Consider the following 22,701-nt stretch of genomic DNA (forward strand, 5'->3'; position numbering starts at 1 on the left):
ATCTTGCAGAATTTCTTTCCTGTGTTAACACTGATTTGACTGTCATAATCACTTTTATAAAGTATTCAAGGTCAAGGCCTAATCACAGGTTAGAATCTTTTAGACGCAATGCATATATATTTATAATAAAGGAACAAAACTGACATGGTAAAATATTGCAGATACAAAGCCATAAAAGTATAGGAGTAAAACAAAAAGTTAAGGCAATGATACCACATCACTGTAACTCTGTCACCATATGCCTAGACTCTTCGTTAAACAACACAGTACGTGCTGCAGTTCCACAATGCTGAGGGATGTCATTACATGTAAGACATGGGTTAATTGGTTCTGCTTTATGAAAAGTCATTTTTGCTATTGACTGTTTTGTGAGAGCATCAGAATTCTCAAACATTTCTTCTCCCCAGCTAGGTCTACTGAGCCCTGCATGATATGCCTGGTTATCTTCTCGGTTTGTCAGACATGATTACAAAGCCTGTTTCTGGTTAGCATTGTGTCACCCCCAAAATCTTTGAACACTTTTATATGCCTGGAGTGAAAAAGGACATTGAGGCAGAAAAGTAATCTGACAACTGGTTGGCCAGAACAGGCAGGGAAGGGGGGGCTCCTTCCTAGAAGGGTTTTTTTTTGGTTTTGGTTTATGTTGACTAGTTTGGAAAGGAGTGAAATTCTCATGATAAATTGTATTTTAAAGGGACACCATCTTGAAACCTAATCAGTTACACGAGTCTCAGATGCTACACCTACAACCATATTTTCCTGTTGAAAAAACAAAACAAAACAAGCTGTTCCCTGCTGTGATGTGAAAGACCCACAGAAATAGTGATCTAACTATCTACCTAGAGGAAATAGTTAAACTGACTATGGAAAAACACCAAGTGCACAAAGTAATTAAATTTATAAAAACATGAAAAAAAATTCTTTCAGTCATAGTATTCTAGTAACAATTTAAGTTAAAAATAAATTAGACAAAAGTGTTTTTAATTGATGGTAGCCCTTTAAACATATTGTAAGAAAATGAACTCTTTGTTTAACTCCAGATCTCTGTTTTTAATCTGTTTATTAATGTAGCCTTAATTTGACATGTTGAATAGTTGTTAACCTGTGATCCAGGAAAATGTGTGACTGGGCAGTATTATGTTATTAAATTAATGAAAGGTGATTCTATAACTTTCAAAGCAGGTCCTGTCTTCTGATATTTTCCCAACAATATCCTTTATGTGAAGGGATTAGATCTTTTTTGTTTGTTTGTTTTTATTTTACAATATAACTTGTTTATTCCTCCATGCCTGAGGGCACATACTGAATGTAGTTCACTGCATTTCCTGATAATGAAAGCTTTCATGTGTTTGAGGGTTATTCTTTGCTTCTGTTGTGGTAGGAGTTCAGCAGTTTTATATCTGTGCTGCTGACTGACATGAATGTTCAAAGGCACTAAGAAAAAGGGTATTGTCAGTTAATTTATAAGTTTGCATATTTAAACAGATTCTGGGTTATTTTAGTCATGGCAGAACATTCATATATTCAAGGAGTATGTTTATGTGCTATGTATTATTATTTTGAAAATGTCATCCAGTGAGCGGGAACTGTGAAGTGACAGTACTGTCTAGTGAGAGAGCCTCCCCACATAACCAGAGCAATTCAAATAAATTAAGTTGTTAAATTGAAATAGCAGGGAAGAAAAGAGAAAAGAAGTACCTACAACCCAGGAAAGGAGAAGAGAAGAAGGCTTCCTGAAGTCCATTAGAAATCTCGTTGTGCCCATGTAGTTTATGTGGGAAGTGCTTAGATATTATGATGGGTGCTATAAAAGTAGATGGATTAAAATCAGTGATTAAAACGAGATTTTTTTAAATTTAAATTAAATACGACTTTAAAGTTATTTTAAATTAAATTTTTAATTATAACAATCTATGCTAAGGCATAAAATTACTCTTCTTCCTTATATTTGTCCATTCAGATAGGGTCCACTGTACTAGTCCGCTCCCTCCAAAGTGCTCTTCAATGCCATATCCTCTATCACAACCCATAACATTTTCCTTTATGACCCCTGCCACTTTTCTTGGGTTGGACTCTTTTTGGACTTTTTGCACTTTTCTTGGGTTGGACTCTAATCTTGATGAATTTACTATAATCTACTAAAATAATTTCAATTAAATAAAAAACATTATTCAGTTAATACTTGTTTACTGTTGAAGTTTTAAAGAAAATCAGACTTCTGAACTGTTGGAAGTCACTGGCTAAGAACCTCGGTCCCCAGTTTGTTGAAGCGCTAAACCAGCTTTTGACAGCAGTATCCTCTCTTCTGCAGGAGCAGAGAGAATTTTTTTTCCCAGTGTATTGAACCAGTTCAGTTCTATGACTAGATAATTGAAAGTTGAGAAACCAATAGGGTGCTGAAAACACAGGAAATCTTGTTTTCATCCTCTGATCTGTGAATACCAATGGGGTGTGACAGAATCTGATCTACTCGTCTAAAATCTTGAAAGACATGGTGACCAGCAACAAGCAATTCATTTCACAATCTACAGATAATGCTGCTTTTGTTTTATAAATCAGTTAATTTTCAATCTTTATATGTTTTCCTAAACTTTTTTCTGCTGTATCCAGCACAATTAAAGTAGGTATGTTTAAACTAATAATTTAAAATGCTTTTTTATGCATTTTTAATTGAATTCCAATTTCCATCCAAATACAGCTTGACACAAATCATGAATGTAGGGTCAAAAGGGTTAGTTTTAAATTGTTGGATGCCAGGCAATTTTATTTTTGAAATTACTAAAAATATTTAGTTTAGAAGAACAAGAAATGGTAGGCTGGCTCTACTAATAGTTTCTCTGACCACCAGCTCAGGAGCGTGGTTCTAACTATTTAATCACGGGCGTTCTTTTACATGTCTTAGGGAATACTATGATTGAGTCCAAGTAAAACAATCACAGTTATTAACCATGATTGTTGTTTTTAAAAAAAAAGAATAATAAGAAGAAGGAATTAGACAAAACCACACAAATGACTGAACTCAAACAATAAACTGGTTCCTTTTGGTACAGTCTCTTCCAAATGTCTGTCTGGGGAACTTTTAACAGAGTTTACGTACATGAGAGTGAACTGCCTTTTGGGACACTTTTCACCTGATAAGTTTAGACCAAAATATATTACTTTCCAAAATTCTTGGGAATTCAATTTTAGTATCTTATTAGATACTTAAAACTGTTTATGCATAGACAAAATAATGTCAGGGCAAGTGAAGTCTGTCTAGTTGTTAATAATCTAAACAGTTTATAGCTGGGCAAAGTAAGGAATTTTAACTAAATCCTATTAAATCAAAGAAGAAATTTAAATTAGTGGTTACTTAGAAGAAGCCATTTAAGGAGCTGTCTTAAGATCGGCCATTTACGAATAGTAAGAATCTTAAATCCAGTTACATTTCACTATTTCTGTTTACCGATGTTTAGCCCCGGCCTCCTCTCCAGGAATACATTGTCTAACTGGTTGGTGATTAACAAAAGAAACTTAGTTTTTTAAAAAGAAAAGGAGTACTTCTGGCACCGTAGAGACTAACAGATTTATTTGAGCATAAGCTTTCGTGAGCTATAGCTCACTTCATCAGATGTATGCAGTGGAAAATCCAGTAGGGAGATTTTATATACACAGACAACATGAAACAATGGGTGTTACCATACACACTGTAACAAGAGTGATCAGGTAAGGTGAGCTATTACCAGCAGGAGAGAAAAAAAAACCTTTTGTGGTGATAATCAAGGTGGGCCATTTCCAGCAGTTGACAAGAACGTGTGAGGAACAGTAGGGGTCAAAATAAACATGGGGAAATAGTTTTACTTTGTGTAATGACACATTCACTCCCAGTGTTTATTCAAGCCTAATTCAAGCCAGTTTGCAAATTAATTCCAATTCAGCAGTCTCTTGTTGGAGTCTGTTTCTGAAGTTTTTTTGTTGTAATATTGTGACTTTTAGGTCTGCAGTCGAGTGACCAGAGAGATTGAAGTGTTCTCCGACTGGTTTATGAGTGTTATAATTCTTGACGTCTGATTTGTGTCCATTTATTCTTTTACGTAGAGACTGTCCAGTTTGACCAATGTACATGGCAGAGGGGCATTGCTGGCACGTGATGGCATGTATCACATTGGTAGATGTGCACGTGAACAAACCTCTGATAGTGTGGCTGATGTGATTAGGCCCTATGATGGTGTCCCCTGAATAGATATGGGGACATGGTTGGCAACGGGCTTTGTTGCAAGGATAGGTTCCTCGGTTAGTGGTTCTGTTGTGTGGTGTGTGGTCGCTGGTGAGTATTTGCTTCAGGTTGGGGGGCTGTCTGTAAGCAAGGACTGGCCTGTCTCCCAAGATCTGTGAGAGTGGTGGGTCGTCCTTCAGGATAGGTTGTAGATCCTTGATGATGCGTTGGAGAGGTTTTAGTTGGGGGCTGAAGGTTCTGTTATTTTCTTTGTTGGGCCTGTCCTGTCCTGTAGTAGGTAACTTCTGGGTACTCTTCTTGCTCTGTCAATTTGTTTCTTCACTTCAGCAGGTGGGTATTGTAGTTGTAAGAACGCTTGATAGAGATCTTGTAAGTGTTTGTCTCTGTCTGAGGGGTTGGAGCAAATGCGGTTGTATCGCAGAGCTTGGCTGTAGACGATGGATCATGTGGTGTGGTCTGGATGAAAGCTGGAGGCATGTAGGTAAGTATAGCAGTCAGTAGGTTTCCGGTACAGGGTGCTGTTTATGTGACCATCACTTATTAGCACTGTAGTGTCCAGGAAGTGGATCTCTTGTGTGGTCTGGTCCAGGCTGAGGTTGATGATGGGATGGAAATTGTTGAAATCATGGTGGAATCCCTCAAGGGCTTCTTTTCCATGGGTCCAGATGATGAAGATGTCATCAATGTAGCAGTTTTTTTACGTTACAACAGCATTTCAGTATTCTAGGAAATCATTTAAAACATTTTAAATATAATCCCTTAGCTGTGTTTTAGTTAATTTCCTCTCACCAATCCATGTTGAAATCTTGGGAAGGTTTTACTTGTGTTGGTTTCTTCTCAAGTCTTCATCCGATGAAGTGAGCTGTAGCTCACGAAAGCTTATGCTCAAATAAATTTGTTAGTCTCTAAGGTGCCACAAGTACTCCTTTTCTCTGAAATCTGTTTTTGGAAGCTTGCTTGCGGAGACCTGTGTTTGAGCTGGGTAGCAGAAGGTGTAAGTGTGGGCTGCTCACTTCTGAGTTTTTATACCCTTCTTCTTCTTCATATTTTTGTGAAATTCTAGAAAAACACACCTCTTTCAGGCTTGTTAGACTCTGCTCCACCCTTAGGTCTATTTTCTTAATTACTTGTCAGATATTGCTCTTGACAAGTACAAAACCGGATTTATTCATGTCACATTATCTTTATAAAGGTTTTGTATAATGCAACATTGGTGCAACAATTCTGTTCTGTCTATGAGAAAAAGGACTGCAGTTCACATTTGTCAGTGGTAGTCAGTTGTGGAAATGATAGATCAATTAATAAATTTTTAGTTCCTAAATGCCTATATTGTAGTTTTATGTTTGGAATTAGGACCACACATTATCACAGCTGCAGTGGGTCCATTAAAGGCCCAGTCCTGAAGCCCAAATACAAATCCATAGAGCACAACCCCAGAAATGCACATCTGTCCAGATACCTATATAAATAAATCTGTAGAACCTGACTCCCACACGTGTATTAATGTGTACACATCTAGCATGCACTAACACATATACTTCCACATTATTTATTATTACAATTGTTGTTTAGTGCCTCGAGACCCCAGCTAAGATCAGGGCTCCAGGGTGGTAGGTGCTGGACATACACATAAAAAGAGAGAGTCTCCAACAAAGAGTTATAATGTAGCTTGACAAAGGTCCGGAGAAATGTATGATGCATTGGCTCTTCTGCAAGTACTAGTCAACAACATTTAATTTTTAAGAAATAATACATTTCTTTTAGAGTTTCATTCTCTTTTAAAAACGTATTATGAAATGAATACATACATATTTTATCTCATCAATTTAGGGGCTGCCTAAATCACCCAGCCGGGAAGGGAGGAGAGTGGGCTGGAGGGGAAAAGATTGTGGGGGAGAGAGGATGGGGCGGGAAAGAGACCAAGGATGAGAGCAGAGTGGGGGTATGTGGGGTGGATGGGGATGCAGGGGAAGCAGAAGGCTACAGGTACATGAGGTTGTGGGGGGTACAGAGGTGTATAGGGACATAATGAGAGTGCAGCAGCGTATGGAGATGAATGGGGTGCAGGGCTGTGGGGGGTGAGGGACATGGCAGCTCTGGGAGGTGGAGAGGATGGGTGGGAGAGCGCTGTAAGGGGTACAGGGCTGGGATGGGTAGGTGTGGCCAGGCAGGTTGGGATGGGATGGGGGAGGGATGCAGTAAGGGGAGTAGGATGGGATGCAGGGGTGGGTTGGGGCGGGTAGGGATGCAGTGAGGGGGATTGGGACAGGGAGGGATGCAGTGACAGGGGGATGGGGGTGCAGCCCCATTCCCAGCACTCGGAGATGGAGATACACATACCTCTCAAACTCCTGGGTGCTGGCGATGGGGTGACAGACTGTGGTTCGCTGCAGGGCACTTGTCGCAGCTCAAGCCTAGCAGCCACAGGAGGAGCACGAGGAGAAGAGGGCTAGCAGCAGCGGGAGAGGTGCACACCACAACCCCTCAACAGCCTCCAGCTGAGCACTCGTGAGTTGCGCTAGTTCATCTCCTGCCCTGACCCAGCCAATGGGAGATGCGCCTGCGGGTGGGGAGTAGGGCAACACGTGGACCCTCCTGGCTGCCCCTAAGCCTAGGAGCCGAACATGCCAGCTGCTTTCCGGGAGCCATGCGGGAGCTAGCAGGGAGCCTGCCAGCCCCATGGTGCGGCGCCTCCAACTGGACAGTGAATGGCCCAGTCAGCAGTGCTGTCTGGAGCCACCAGGATCCCTTTTTGACTGGATGTCGTGGTCGAAAACCGGACATCTAGTCACCCTATTATAAATGGGGAATCATAATTGTATGCGTGTTTCTTGTAGGGTTCTGAAGGGATTGGTTCTTGGCCCTACGTTATTTAACATTGTTGTTAAAGATCTGGAAGAAAACAAAATTATCCCTGAAAGTTTTCAGATGATACCCCAGTTGGGGGACTGGTAAATAATGAAGAGGGCAAGTTACTGACTCACATACATTTGGATTGCTTAGTAAGCTTGGTGCAAGCAAACAATCTGTGTTTTAATATGGCTAAATGCAAATTTATACATCTAGGAACAAAGAATGAAGCCAATATGTATAGGATGGGGGACTCTGTCCTGGGAAGCAGAAAAAGATTTGAGGGTCGCGGTGAATAATCAGTTGAACATGAGCTCCCAGTGCGATGCTGTGGCCAAATCCAAATTTTATTCTTGGACGCATAAAAATAGGAATCTGAAGTAGGAGTGGAGAGATTATTTTACCTCTATATTTGGCATTGGTGCTTGAATATTTTGTCCAGGTCTGGTTTCCCCAATTCAAGAAGAATGTTAATGATAAATTGGAGAGGATTCAGAGAATAGCCACGAGAATGATTAAAGGATTGGAAAACATGCCTTATAATAATAGACTCAAAGAGCTCGATCTATTTTGCGTAGCAAAGTGAAGGTTAAGAGGTGACTTAATCACAGTCTATAATTACATACATGGGGGCCAAATATTTAATAATGGGCTCTTCAATCTAGCAGGGAATAATACAACGTGCTCTAATAGCTGGAAGGTGAAGCTAGACCAATTCAGGCTGGAAATAAGGCCTACATTTTTAATAGGGGTTTAGACTCGATGACCCTTGCAGTCTCTGTGATGGGTTGGGTCACAGAAACCCTCTTGGGACTGCCACCTGATGTGCTGAGACTACCTCTGAGCCCATTTTCCCTGCCAGCATGGGACTTCAGTACCCTCTCTTGTTGAACCAGACATGCTAGTCTGCAGCAAACACAGACCCAGGTCTGAACCACGTCCCCCAAAGCTACAGGCTTTAACTGAAAACAGCTTTAAGAAGTGCTCCTGTCTCTAGCACCCAGATACCCAGTTCCCAATGGGATCCAAATCCCAAATAAATCCATTTTACTCTGTATAAAGCTCATGCAGGGTAAACTCATAAATTGTCCACCCTCTATAACACTGACAGAGAGCTATGCACAGCTACTCTGTGTTAATTAATAAGCAAAACGTGATTTTATTAAGTATAAAAAGTAGGATTTAAGTGGTTCCAAGTAATAACAGACAGAACAAAGTAAGTTACCAAGCAAAATAAAATAAAATTCACAAGTCTAAGCCTAATTCAGTAGGAAACTGAATACAGATGAAATCTCACCCCCAGAAATGTTCCAATAAGCTTCTTTCACAGACTGGACTCCTTCCTAGTCTGGGTCCAGCAATCACTCACACCTCTGTAGTTACTGTCCTTTTATTCCAGTTTCTTTCAGACATCTCTTTTGGGTGGAGCGGCCATCTCTTAAGCCAGCTGAAGACAAAATGGAGAGGCTTGCAAGGCCTTTTATATTTTCTCTCTTGTGGGTGGAAACCCCTTCGTTCTTCTGCGCAAAGTCACAGCAATAAGATGGAATTTGTAGACACCTGGGCAAGTCACATGTGTATGAATGATTCAGCTTTTTGCAGGCCAATGCCATTGCTTGTGTACCCGCCTCAGTGGTTCCGATTCCCTTCGAGAGGGACGTACTGCCAGCGTTCCCCTACCTAAAGCTTTCACGCCTCAGGACTGGAGAGGCAGGCTCAGCGGAGTCCTCTTCAGTCCCCACGCTGGGGTCACCAATCAAGGGATTTGAGGCGTACCTCGCTGGTAGATTGGTGCAGGCCCTCTGAGACACGCGCCACCCGGCAAGAACTCCTGGACCAGCCCTGACTGACTCCAAGAGCCCGAGACCGATCGGACACCAGAGACCACCAATCACTGGGCCATCATCGCCTGTCTCCAAGAAGGAGGTCGCCCTACTCAGGATGATCCTCCCAGCAACGAGCCCATAGTAGCTCCCAATCCCGTTCAATGTCCTGGTACCGGTCGAGTAGTGAGAGGCGTGGATCACCAGGTATCCACCACAGATCCACCAAATGCCGTCGGTTCCCGAGAGCCTGATCAAGATAGTCTTGCTTGGACTGGTCGACTTCTGGATGCAGCGACCAGCACCGTTTGGACAAGAGCCACCGCTCAACCCAATCTTGGTTGCCTGGGACTGACTGCTCTGCTGGTAGCTCTGACTCGGAGGAGGTTCCCTGTCTGTGGGACAAGCCCTGACATCTACATTATTGGCACCGAAACCTGTCCCATGGCCCCAAGCATAGCGGCCGATGCCATGGTAGCCATGGAACCCTTGAGGGTTCACGCAACCTTCCCAGTCTGCCTGATCAGTATTGGGAGCCTCAGAGAAGCCAGCAGCCTCGATATCCTGTTCCCCTCCAGTACTTGAGGCTTCGGGGGGTAAGACCCTTCAGGTCCAGGACCTAGGGGAGCAAGTTCCTAGACCACCAATGGATGTGGAGGTTGCCACGGCACTGGCATTGTCCTCGTTGTTGCCAGATGAGGCTATCACAGGGCCCCCTCGTCCAGTTCCTCAAGACGATGCCAAGGCGCACCAGGAACTTTTGAAGAATGTCACTTCTAACCTGGGACTTCAGGCAGAGGAATTGGAAGAGCCCTTGGACATGCTGTTTGACGTCCTCTGCTCCTCAGCTCCTGCCAGGGTGGCTCTACCCCTTCATGAAAGGGTTACTAAGATCACTAATGCCCTGTGGCAGACCCCCTCTTCCCTGGCCCATATCTCTAAAAGGGACAAATGCAAGTACTTCTTGCCGACCAAAGGGCACGAGTACTTATATTCCCACCCAGCCCCTAATTCCCTTGTGGTTGAGGCGGCTAACCATAAGGAGAGGCAAGGACAACCCGGGGCCATCCCCCAAAATAAAGACTCAAGGAGCCTGGATCTCTTTGGATGTAAGGTTTATTTGTCTTCTAGCCTTCAGCTGAGTGTGGCCACCCACCAAGCCCTCCTTGGCCAATAGGATTTTAATATGTGGCAAGCCATGGCCAAGTTCAAAGGGTTGCTCCCTGAGACTTTCAAGATGGAGTTCTGAGCGATCCTCAATGAGGCCACGACCGCTGCCCTCCAGGCTGCGTCGGATGCTGCTGCTGCTTCCCGTACTATGGCTTCCGCTCTCTCCATGCAGCAAGTCTCTTGGCTGCTCCTCTCTGGGTTGTCCACCGAGGCCCAGCAGTCATTGCAGGACCTGCCCTTTGACAGCAGGGCCCTATTTACGTATCAAACGGACAACAAGTTGCACGGCCTCAAGGACTCCCACATCACCCTGAAGACCCTGAGTGTCTACGTCCCAGCTCCAGTGTGTAAGCGGTTCAAACTGCAGCAACTTCAGGGCCAGGGGAACCAGCCTCGGCAGGACCAGCTCCACAAGCGAGCCAAGGGCTATAAGCCACCCGCCTCCGCCCAGTCGGGCTTGATCTCTCCCTCATGCTCTTCCGTACACTCTATCTTTGACTACCTGCTTCATCTGAGGAACCGGGGCCTGACACAGTCTTCTATTAGGGTGCATCTCACAGCCATCTCCGTTTTTCACCAACTGATCCAGGGCCAGATGGCGTTTTCTCATGACACGATGGTCAGATTCTTGAGAGGCCACAAGAGACTCTTCCCACAGGTATGGACCCCTGTCCCACAGTGGGATATTAACTGGGTCCTCTGCAGGCTCACGGGCCCACCCTTTGAGCCGCTGGGCTCTTGCTCCCTTTCCCACCTGTCATGGAAGGTCGCTTTCCTTGTGGTGATGACATCAGCGAGGCGAGTCTCTGAGATTAAAGCCTTGACCTCAAAACCACGATACATGTCTTCTACAAAGACAAGGTCCAGCTGAGGCCCCACCCAGCCTTCCTGCCGAAGGTGGTATCTACCTTCCATATGAACCAGGACATCTTCCTTCTTCCCTGTGTTCTGTCCTAAGCCACACAAGACCAGTGGGGAGAGGTGGCTGCACACCCTCGACTTCCAAAGGGCCTTGGCTTTTTACCTAGAGCATACCAAGCCTTTCCATAAGTTGACTCATCTCTTCATCGCCACAGTGGATAGGATGAAGGGCCTTCCGGTGTCCTCACACAGGATTTCTAACTGGATCACGTCTTGTATACAGACCTGTTATGATCTGGTGGGGATCCCACTGCCACCGATTGTCAGAGACCACTCGACTAGAGCTCAGGCATCCTCGGTGGCCTTCCTGGCTCACATGCCTATCCGGCACATCTGTAGAGCCATGATGTGGTCCTTTGTCCACACGTTCACGATGCATTATGCCATCATTCAGCAGGCCAGAGATGACCCTCGGTTCAGCAGAGCTGCGTTTCAATCTACACATCCTTGAACTCCTACCCGCCTTCAGGGGTACTACTTGGGAGTCACCTAATATAGAATGGACATGAGCAAGCAGTTGAAGAAGAAAAGACAGTTGCCTTTTCCGTGACTGGTGTTCTTTGAGATGTGTTGCTCATGTCCATTTCATGACTTGCCCTCCTTCCCCACTGTCGGAGTTTCTGGCAAGAAGGAACTGAAGGTGGGGGGAGCCAACAGCGCCCCTTATACCGTGACATGCGGGCGCCACTCCAGAGGGCGCCAGAGCCAGTCCCTTATGGATACTGCTGAAGAAAAAACTTCCGGCACTGGTGCATGTGGCAAGCACACACACCTAATATGGAAGGGACATGAACAACACATCTCGAAGAACACCAGTTACAGAAAAGGTAACCGTCTTTTCTGATAACACACTGCACGTTCCTTTTTAAAGTTAGGTCTCTGTTTAAAACGTTTGTGTTTTACAGGGTCTGTTGTCTTGAAGTGTGGTTGTCCTTGGAAGATAGAGGCATAAACCTTCTGGAATTTCTTTGATTAGCTTTAACATTTTGTAACATAACTAGTTAAACATATGCAGTGTTATATTTCCAAGCAGCATGTCTATAATGTTCTTGTAGCTCTATCGTAATCGTCAGTAAAGGTGCAAACAAGTTTGTAATTATTTAAAAATATTTTGTTATAATAATTCTATTAATATCATTTTTGCATCAATCTTGAGATCTCTTCCCCACAGTTTCCCACCCCACATGAGTAAATATGATATGCATCGTTCACCATATCCTAACTGAATAAAAACCTGTTAAGCACGTGTATAATTACAGTGTATCCTCCTGGTTAGCAAAAAGTACCAAATTATGCCAACCAATCAAAATAACATTTCTTCAGGAAGATAACTAAAAAGTACAAATGCAAAACAAGATTGAAGTCGGTGATTTAAACAAGGTTTCCTGATTGCTGTTTTAGATCATGATTAAAATTGGTGATTTAAATCACTTTGATTCACTTTGATTTAAATCATTCCACCCTGAATAGCAAACTGATAGATATAGTTTGAAAGGAACTTAAGGGAAGAGTATCTGTTTTCCCCAGTCCTCCCTTGCCACTATTTGGTCATTATTATGACTCCTGTGTATTCTCTGGGTCACAGATGACTGCTTTCTAGGGCTAATGTTAGTTAGCATTACAGAGATGCTGAGTATTGGTAGTTTAAGAATAATTCTCTGCACCTTTATAGTGGCTTCCATCTAATGTATCAAGATGATTTAAACACATGAATTACTTTCCCTGTGAGTGTTATCACCCCAGTTTTAGAATTGAGGGAACTGATGTACAGAAGCTAATATGCAGCAGTCAGCCTATGCAGAGGTCTAACAGGTTGCGTCAGAACCAGGACTAGAAGGCATATTCTCTGATTCCCATTTCTGTTCCTTAACCACAAGACCACCTTTCATCTCTTGGGATGCATGTTCTCCCACAGAGGAGAGTAAAAACTGTTTTTGGAATTGGCTGACAAGTGATGTTGAAAGAACATTGCAGCAAAATTCCACCATCCTAAGGAGCTGGAGTCTTACTTTTCTTCCAAAGCCAATGTCACTGCCAAGTAATGCAAAGAACTGCCAATCCAACACATAAACACCAGGCCACCACTGATACTGGATTTTCTTCTATAAAATGCAAAGATGATAGACTCCAAATAATTCTTCCCTTTATCCAAAAAATTTCTAACTGATCTCCTGTCAGTGTACCTTCTTGTCATTGTACAGAGCTTACTCTAACCTTTAATGGGATTGTTCATCCTTAACCATTCTGAGAGAAGGGTGGATTCAAGAGAGTAGAAGATGTTTCAGAATAACTTGTCTGTTTCCAAATTAGGGGACTGAAAAAGCAATGTTGTGATGGCAAATATTGACAGGAATATATTCAGGGTATCAGAATGCTTGCTGTACTGTATGCCTAGCACTGGAGATCAGCTGGGTATCCTTATTGGTTGAAATAAGATACCCAGTCGACTGAAAATAGTTCTGTAGCGTTTCTGCTTGGATTATTGGGGAAACTAAGCTGTCCTAGAAAGGTAGAAACAAAAAATACAAAAAGGCTCGTGTCTCCTTTTGATAAGGATCACTATGTGCAGATAAAACATATTTTAAAATCAGTCTATCAGCAACTCTTTCAGTCTGTGTAAACCTTAAAGAATGCAGTTCCATGACAAAATCCAGAAACACTGAAGACACGAGCTTAATAGACTTCTAAAATGAAAATGCTGTAACATCAAATATTAATATTTTGCTAGCAGCAGGCAGTACAAATGTTAGTGGCTGCCATGCATTTGAAGGCCTATTAAACTGAATTTTATTAGGGCCATTCCTCAGAGCTGGAGTCGCTCAACTTGCAAGTGAAAAATAAGCCAACTCTGGAGAGCAGCAGTTCCTTGAAATCTTAACCATTTACACTGGTGGTCTTATCTCCAAAACTAGGTTTAATTTCGGAACACACATAAACAGCCAGTTGAACAGCCTCAGTCTGTTGAATAAACATGTTTAAAAAAATACCCTCACTTTAATGACCTTAACCTCTTTTTATTTGACTGAAGTCGTCTTCTGGAGCAATAAAAATACTTTCCCCTTATATAATGTCTTCCAGTGGAGCTCTCAAAGAGCCTTATAAAACTTGATAAGCCCTGCAACACTACCAATATATAGATGAAGAAACTGACGTGCATAGGAAGTAAAAGCCCAAATCTATCACCTTTGCCATACTCTTGCAATTAATCAGAAATGGGTACTCTGCAGTAATCTGATATCAGGGAAGTAAGGTACTATTTATTGTGAGTTAAGGTGGCTAATTGGATGTGAAGTGACTTGCCCAGAGTGGCACAATGAGTCAATGGCACAGTCAGGAGTATTCTGACTCAGACCAGTGCTTTAACCGCAAGAGTAGCCTTCAATTAACTTTCTCAGTGGTTTACAGCCATGGTATTCTCATTAAGAGTGAGAGTGGAACTCTCAATCATTTATCTCCATGCCCTCAGTTTTCCTTTTGCAGTCTTAAACCAAAGTTTCTTAACTCTGTCTCCAGTGTAGTCACTTGAACTTTTTAGTAATATTTGCTGATTCTTTACTAAGTAAAATCATCAGCTTAATGAATCAAATCAATACCTTATAATGGAATGAAGCAATCCCAACGCCCAGCTAATGGAAGCAGCATGAGAGCAAAATATAAAATATTTAGCAAGAAGCACTACAGTAATACAAATAAATAATAATAATAAGTAGTGCAGGATTGTCATCTGTTTATTTTTTATAATTAGATTTCTTATGGTTCCCAATAGCAGCCATTCAGAATCTCACTGCCACAGAATCATGTAAAAATAAGGAAAGTAGAAGTAGAAAAGAGCCTTCCAGAAGAACTAGAGGCTGCTACACCTTTATGCCTGTAAGAAATGTTGAATGACACTGAGTATGCACATCATGGTCTGGGTAATTTCCAGTGGACAGACAACCACCTTTTTTTTTCAAACCACACCTCCAACTTACCTATGCCACAGGCAGAAACTCTCTCTGATATACAGTGTCTTTGTCTTCTGCATGCAACTTCAAGAGACTCCTTGATAAGCTTTTAATGACCACTTTAAATTTACAGGTTTCAGAGTAACAGCCGTGTTAGTCTGTATTCGCAAAAAGAAAAGGAGTACTTGTGGCACCTTAGAGACTAACCAATTTATTTGAGCATGAGCTTTCGTGAGCTACAGCTCACTTCATCCGATGAAGTGAGCTGTAGCTCACGAAAGCTCATGCTCAAATAAATTGGTTAGTCTCTAAGGTGCCACAAGTACTCCTTTTCTTTTTTTAAATTTACAGTACTCCATCACAATGGGACAAGCTGACCATCGGGCACTCAATGCCGTGAAGCAAATGGAACCTGTGGGGTTTGTTGTTTTTTTTGAAAGACCAAACAGATTGAGACAGACTAAATGTATCAGTATGTAGCAGAAAAAAGAGAGTGTGCAGAATAGAGAGAGAAAAAGGAAAGAATGAAGAAAAACTCAGGCAGAGTAAAGGGTTGTCGGGTTTTTTTGAAGAAATGTTGCATTATTGATTGTATTGTATCCGCTCTAATAGTGTAATGAATGTTTACAGAGGAAAAAAATTAAAATTCACCTAATCTTTTAGCTGGATGGTAACTTTTCTCTGGGTCTGACCAGGTGTTACCTGACCCCTTTGAACTCTGCATATTACCTTCTTTTTTTGTTCTGAAAAATGGACAAGCATGGAACAGTATCTACATATGTATTTAGCTCTTTTAAACTATTAGTATTATAATTTTGTATTTTGCAAAGTTCTTTGGAATGTAGGAATTGCCAGACTGGATCAGAACGAAAGTCCATCTGGTCTGCTATCCCGTCTCTGCCAGAAGTGAGCACCAGATATGCCAGAGAAAAGTTAAGGAAAGCCCACTGTAAGCAGATGTGGTGGTATTTGTGTCCCACATTAGGTCCTATTCTGAGCTCTGATAGTTAGAGATTGTCTTAATATCCCTTCCAAAATGTTTGTTACTAATTATAGTTCTTTTCTTGATTTCCATATAAATATTCAAATGTCTTTCAATTGTGCTAAGTTCCTTGCCCCAGTGACTTCCTGTGGCAGTGAATTCCACTGCCTAATTATGCATGGAGCAACAAATAAAAGGAAGTTCTTCTTCACACAGCGCACAGTCAACCTGTGGAACTCCTTGCCTGAAGAGGTTGTGAAGGCTAGGACTATAACAGGGTTTAAAAGAGAACTAGATAAATTCATGGAGGTTGTCCATTAATAGCTATTAGCCAGGATGGGTAAGGAATGGTGTCCCTAGCCTCTGTTTGTCAGTGGGTGGAGATGGATGGTAGGAGAGAGATCACTTGATCATTACCTGTTAGTTTCACTGCCCCTAGGGCACCTGGCATTGGCCACTGTCAATAGACAGGATACTGGGCTGGATGGATCTTTGGTCTAACCCAGTATGGCCGTTCTTATTGTGTGAAAACATATTTTCATTTATCTGTTTTGAATTTCTGACCTTTGAATTTTGTTAAATGTCCCTTTGTTCTTATGTTATGAGACAGGGAGAACAGAGGTTCTCATTGAATCTTCTCTAGGCCATTTCTTATTTTATGTAGTTCACAAAGGTAAACAATCCTAAGCTTTACAATTTCTTTTTTTTCACATGCTCTTGATGATTCTTGTCACTCCTCTCTAAATCCTCTGTAATCCTGCAATATCCTTTTTGCGAATGAGTGACCAGTACTTGTACATTACTCCAGATGAGGACATGTTTTGCAATGCTAGTGTTTACTTTCACAGCATTCTTGTGAAATTCACATGTGATGTATAAGGGTGGTATAGGTTACTTTCTCAGACCAGTTTACTAATCTCGAAGGAAGAGCTGGTGTAAGTACACGCTGAGTAGCAGGAAGCAGTGGTGAGACATTGTAAATTAAAGTAAGGTGCAGTCTGCTTTCACATATGGATTGTTATATCCTCTGTTGTTTTCTTTTCCAACCCCCTCCTCCTCTTCTAGCTCCTCAGTGTATACCATCCTAAATTCCTTAAATTGCACTTATGTTTAGACTCTATTGGGCCAAATTCAGAGATGGATGTGCAGTGGGCGATGTACGTTACAATATGGTAGGTGGATCTGAGTATAAGTAGCTGTCATAAATATAAAGGGAAGGGTAAACACCTTTAAAATCTCTCCTGGCCAGAGGAAAAACCCTTTCACCTGTAAAGGGTTAAGAAGCTAGGATAATCTCGCTGGTACCTGACCAAGATGACCAATGAGGAGACAAGATACTTTCAAAGCTGGAGGCGGGGGGGCGGGCGGGCGGGGGTGGGAGCGGGCGAGGGGAGAAACAAAAGTTCTCTCTGTCTGTGTGATGCTTTTGCCGGGAACAGAACAGGAACGGAGTCTTAGAACTTAGTAAGTAATCTAGCTAGATATGCGTTAGATTCTGTTTTGTTTAAATGGCTGATAAAATACTCTGCTGAATGGAATGGATGTTCCTGTTTTTGTGTCTTTTTGTAACTTAAGGTTTTGCCTAGAGGGGTTCTCTTTGTTTCGAATCTGATTACCCTGTAAGGTATTTACCATCCTGATTTTACAGAGGTGATTCTTTTACTTTTTCTTCTATTAAAATTCTTCTTTTAAGTACCTGATTGCTTTTTCCTTGTTCTTAAGATCCAAGGGTTTGGGTCTGTGTTCACCTATGCAAATTGGTGAGGATTTTTATCAAGCCTTCCGCAGGAAAGGGGGTGTAGGGTTTGGGGAGGAGTTTGTGGGTAAAGACGTTTACAAGCGGGCTCTTTCCCAGTTATATATCTGTTAGACACTTGGTGGTGGCAGCAATAAAGTCCAAGGGAAGAAGGAAAATAGTTTGTACCTTGGGGAAGTTTTAACCTAAGATGGTTAAAATAAGCTTAGGAGGTTTTCATGCAGGTCCCCACATCTGTACCCTAGAGTTCAGAGTGGGGAAAGAGCCTTGACAGTAGCTCTAGGCCTAGAGCAGGGGTGGGGAAACTTTTTGGCTCAAGGGCCACATCTGGGTGGGGAAATTGCATGCAGGGCCATGAATGTAGGGCTGGGGCAGCGGGCTGGGGTGCAGGAGGGAGTGCGGGGTATGGTGAGGGGGTGTGGTGTGCAGGAAGGGGCTCAGGGCAAGGGGTTGGGGCAGAGGAGGGATGTGGGATGTACGAGGGGGCTCAGGACAAGGGGTTGGGGTGCAGGAGGGGCCTCAGGGCAGGGGGTTGGGGTGCGGGAGGGGTGTGGGTGCAGCAGGGGGCTCAGGGCAGGAGGTTGTGGTGCAGGAGGGGTGTGAAGTGCAGCAGGGGCTCAGGGCAGGGGGTTGGAGTGCGGGGGGGGCTGAGGACAGGGGGTTGGGGTACAGGAAGGGTGCGGGGTGCGGCAGGGGGTTGGGGTGCAGGAAAACATATTTTCCAGAAAGGCGTCTGCTGTTGATCTGAAGACATCAAGAAATGGATATCAACCACTTTCCTTGGTAGTTTGTCCATTGGTTAATCACCCTCGCTGTTTAAAAAAAAAAAAAAATTGGATCTAATTTGAATTTGTCAGTTTTACTCAGGACCAATCCAAATCCAGACTTCCATATGAAAACGATCCACCTCCTTAACGGCAAGCTGTTATAATACCTAGAAGCCAAGATTTTTTAAATGACTGGTAATTTTGGGTTCCCAAACTGAGGGTCTTTTAAGGAGCCACATTTTCAGAGGAGAGGTGTTCATCACTTTCTGAAAATTGATCCATTTACAGTGTTTCAGTTTGGGTGCATATAAATCAAAATCACTTGTTGTTTTTGAAAATCTTGGCCAGAAAACAGTCTGAGGACAGTGGGAGACAGTTGGATGAAATAAAGATTTTTACCGTCTTGAAAAAAGGTGAATTAATAGCCCACAGTATTGTAATGGTCAGAGGTGGGCCTAGGACACACACTTCATAGGCAGGTTTGAATTCTCCGAAGTTCAGGGCTGTTCAGATCTAAGGTTTTGGTTTGGGCTCATATCTAGCAAGACTATTATGTTCTAATGCCAGTACAAGCTATTTTTGCTATGACAGCAGTTAATATGTTTGAGACTAAGGTAGCATACTACAGAACTAAATTGACCAGTGTATTTATTGGGCTAACCTAACCATTCTCTTCATCCAAGTATCTAACTCTGTTAAAAAGCCTCCCAGGAATAGCCCCTTCTGCTTTTTCTCAATTCCTGTCTCTCTTTTAATTAAGATTGGTGCATTTTATACTCCCAGATGAATAAAAGATTATGATAATTAAGAGATGGTCTATTTATGGAAAGAAGCTGAACTGAACTTCACAAAAAAAAATCTTTCACTCAATACACAAAACTCCAACATGTGACATACAAATTCTAATGTGAGATATTTTAAAAGGAAAAGGACTATTGAATTTTTAAAATAGTTGATTGTGAAGCTGGAATTGTGTGGGATTATGTACATGCTGCGTCAATTTTATATATTTTTATATAAAAATGTGGAGAATGTGGAGAGGAAAGGGAGTGAGAGAATGTGAGTACAGGATTGTGTGGTGTAAAGTTTTATTGAGGCATGAGTTTGGGAAAGCCATATTCACAAGTGGCAAAGACATGTTGTCATTCCAAGCCAGTGCTGACAAAACCTTTATACTACACCACATCTTTATATATTGTGTGTGTGTCACATTTACAAATATTTTAGGGAATTTTAACAAAATATGTTGAGATTATTTTTCATATTCCTGAGCCTGTAAAGCCAGATGCCTTAGTTACTCTTTCTCAACTCTGTGGGGCTCAGAGGGAGCCATAAAACCTTCTGAAAGTGTCCTAAAGTAGCCTTTTAATATCTAAAAGTGTCCACTTCAAAGATCAATATCTCTGGACCTTCAGAACTGGAAACAAGTGATGAGCACCAATGAAAATCTGGGAATTCCCTTTTCAAAGATGTGAAACTACTGTTGTAAGGATTCCAATTCCAATATATCTTTTTTGAGATGGGGTGACCACATATCCATGCAATATTCAAGATGTGGGTGTACCATGGATTTATACAGAGGATTGTTCCCAGTTCCCAGGATTGATTTGCAATAATTTGGATGTTTTTTGACAGACACATAGCTTTCCAAGCAGTCTGCTTCCTTTTGCACACAGAGACAGATCTAATTACTAGCCAGCATGAAAATTCAGCTGAATTAAAGAGGTTACTGGTAGCAAGGGAAAGTATGGACTTGTCTGAATTATTCCTTCCTTTTGCTGTTCTGAGAGAGGCAAGATGAATAGTTGTGTGTGGCCATTATGGATACTAGTATAATAGCATTTTCTGTTTTTTGGGTTTTTTTTCTTGAGAGCATTAAATGGTCAATTTTAAGTATTTTCAGATAGCCAGGTTCAAACTACTAGTTTTAATTTCTAATTAGCACAGTTTTGCTGTTGGCTTGATACGTTTTGAAGAAATGCATCTGTAAGGTTGCTCGAGGCAGTCTGACTCTGTTTTCTTGATATTCAGAGGGATATAGTACGCAATATTTCCAGGGGAAAAGCAACTACAATTAAATGACTAACCATTTCCTTAAAGTGCTACCAGAGTTTAAGCTTTTTGGACCCTAAGCCTGGAGGAAGAAAAACTTGCCACGTTGCTCTTACTAAAGCAGCTGTCAACTGGTTATTGGAATTGAGGTTTTTTTAAGTGCATTTTTGGGGGATGAGTCAGTAAGGCATTTACCCATGTTGACTGCAGATATAATTTTACATTCTGCATATTGAATTATACTGTAACTGTGCTAATAGTATTTTTTTCTCTCTCATTAGGATTCTGCCCAGGAGAGCGTCATTACACGAGACATTCATCGAACATTTCCAGCACATGACTATTTCAAAGACACAGGAGGAGACGGGCAGGAATCGCTATACAAGATATGTAAGGTATGGTCAGGTTTTTTCAGTTAAAAAAAAATGTTTGAGATTTTGCTGTAATTTTACTCCCTTCTTGTAACTTTGGTCTGGTTCAAATCAGTGGTCAGTAAGATCTTAAAACTTATTTTGAATTACAGATGTAATTTCAGTGTTCCTCAGGATTAGACCTACTAAAATAGATCTTGTAACTTCATACTCTGTATCTTCCCAAGTGAGACTGTGGGAATATTATGAACTCAAGTCAGCTTTGCTGATGGGCAGTGCAGTCTCATAGGTCTGTCACAGTAGAGGCACAAGGCAACTGAGCTTTGTCACTTGGTCTGAAGTAGAGAGCTGCCAGGGCAGGATGAGCCTTCACAGCCAGTTCTGCAGTGACAATAGCAAAAAGCCTCCCTGAAGCAGCTACTCAGATAACAAACAACACTTAACTCTTATGTAGCACTTTCACTCGTACATCTCAAAGCACTTGATGGAGGAGGGTATCATCAGCTCCATTTTACAGATGAAGAAGCTTAGGCACTAAGTGAAGTAACTTGTTCCCAGGCACAAAAAACAGACCTGCCACAGTGGAGAGATGCGCGAAGTGGGGTATCACGGCTAGATCAGTTATGTTCTCCCACCATCGTGATTTTCAGCCAGGGATGGGAAATAAGATTAGATTAGATTTTCTTTTTGTCAGCAGGAATTATTTTAGTGAAGCTGTGGGATTATTAGTTATGTTGAGTTATATCTCATCGAATGGCTTCTTGCAAGTTTATGTATCCTATTGCAAACTGACATGTCTGCCCTAAAATAGTCAGTTACTGGCTATCCTATGACTTTCAACGTGCAATTTGAGCTGATACACTAGGGGTGGACAAACTTTTTGGCCTGAGGGCCACATTTGGAAATAGAAATATTATGGCAGGCCATGAATATTCACAATATAGGGGTTGAGATGCGGGACGGTGTGAGGGCTCTGGTTGGGGGGTGCAGCTCCAGGGTGCTCTGGGCTGGGATCGACGGGTTCAGAGGATGGGAGGGGAAAGGGGGTTGGGGCGCAGGGAGAGGCTCAGGGGTGCAGGCTGTGAGCGGCGCTTATCTTAAGCGGCTCTCGGAAGCAGCGGCATGTCCCTTCTCTGGCTCCTATGTGGAGGCATAGCCAGGTGGCTCTGCACGCAGCCCGGTGGTTCTGCACGCTGCCCCATCTGAAGGCACAGCCCTTGCAGCTCCCATTGGCTGCAGTTCCTGGCCAATGGAAGCTGTAGGGGTGCTGCTTGGGATGGCGGCAGCATGAAGAGCAGAGGCCCCTGACTGCCACTAAGCATAGGAGCTGGAGCGGGGGGCCACGCCGCTACTTCTGGGAGCTGCGTGGCGTGGCCCACAACCCTGCTCTCCGGCTGGCGCGGGGCAAGCCCCAGACCCCACTCCTCAGCAGGAGCTCGAGGGCCGGATTAAAACGGCTGGCCACGAGTCATAGTTTGTCAACCCCTGTGATACACAGAAAAAAAAAAAAAAAAAAAAACCTTCTGAGATCTGATTTAGTGTAACCAATTGTAACCTGTACAAGGGTCTTTTCCTTTACAATCTTTGATTTTATCCAATTACCAAAAACAGGAGGCTCGTGTCTGCCCCTTTCACAGGTTTGCAAAGCCCAAACCACAGCAAGAGAGCTATGATTCTGCTGCATGGGGAACAGGCCAAAGAGAGGCCATGCAGGGAGTGCTGCATTCTTTGGCAGTTATCTCCAGGACAGGTCAGAGTGGAGTTGTATGTGGGTCTAGATGGGATGGCTGGATAACCAGTAGATTTACAAACGTTATGGATCCGCTTGCCAAAACTTCACTGTGTATGA

At 42.6% G+C, this 22,701-nt stretch overlaps 1 protein-coding gene across 8 annotated transcripts in view; it reads left to right on the top strand.

The window, feature by feature from the left end:
• RABGAP1L (RAB GTPase activating protein 1 like) overlaps positions 1 to 22,701 on the top strand; it is a 530,390-nt gene that overhangs the window by 305,980 nt on the left and 201,709 nt on the right. For all 8 annotated transcript variants that reach the window (XM_073356445.2, XM_073356440.2, XM_073356444.2 and 5 more), the window contains one exon: positions 20,763 to 20,876. In XM_073356445.2, the coding sequence (XP_073212546.1) occupies positions 20,763 to 20,876 (114 nt within the window). The remainder of the gene's footprint in view (positions 1 to 20,762; positions 20,877 to 22,701) is intronic.

Source organism: Lepidochelys kempii, chromosome 8 (genome assembly GCF_965140285.1).
Source record: "Lepidochelys kempii isolate rLepKem1 chromosome 8, rLepKem1.hap1, whole genome shotgun sequence".
NCBI classification, from domain to species: Eukaryota; Metazoa; Chordata; order Testudines; family Cheloniidae; genus Lepidochelys; species Lepidochelys kempii.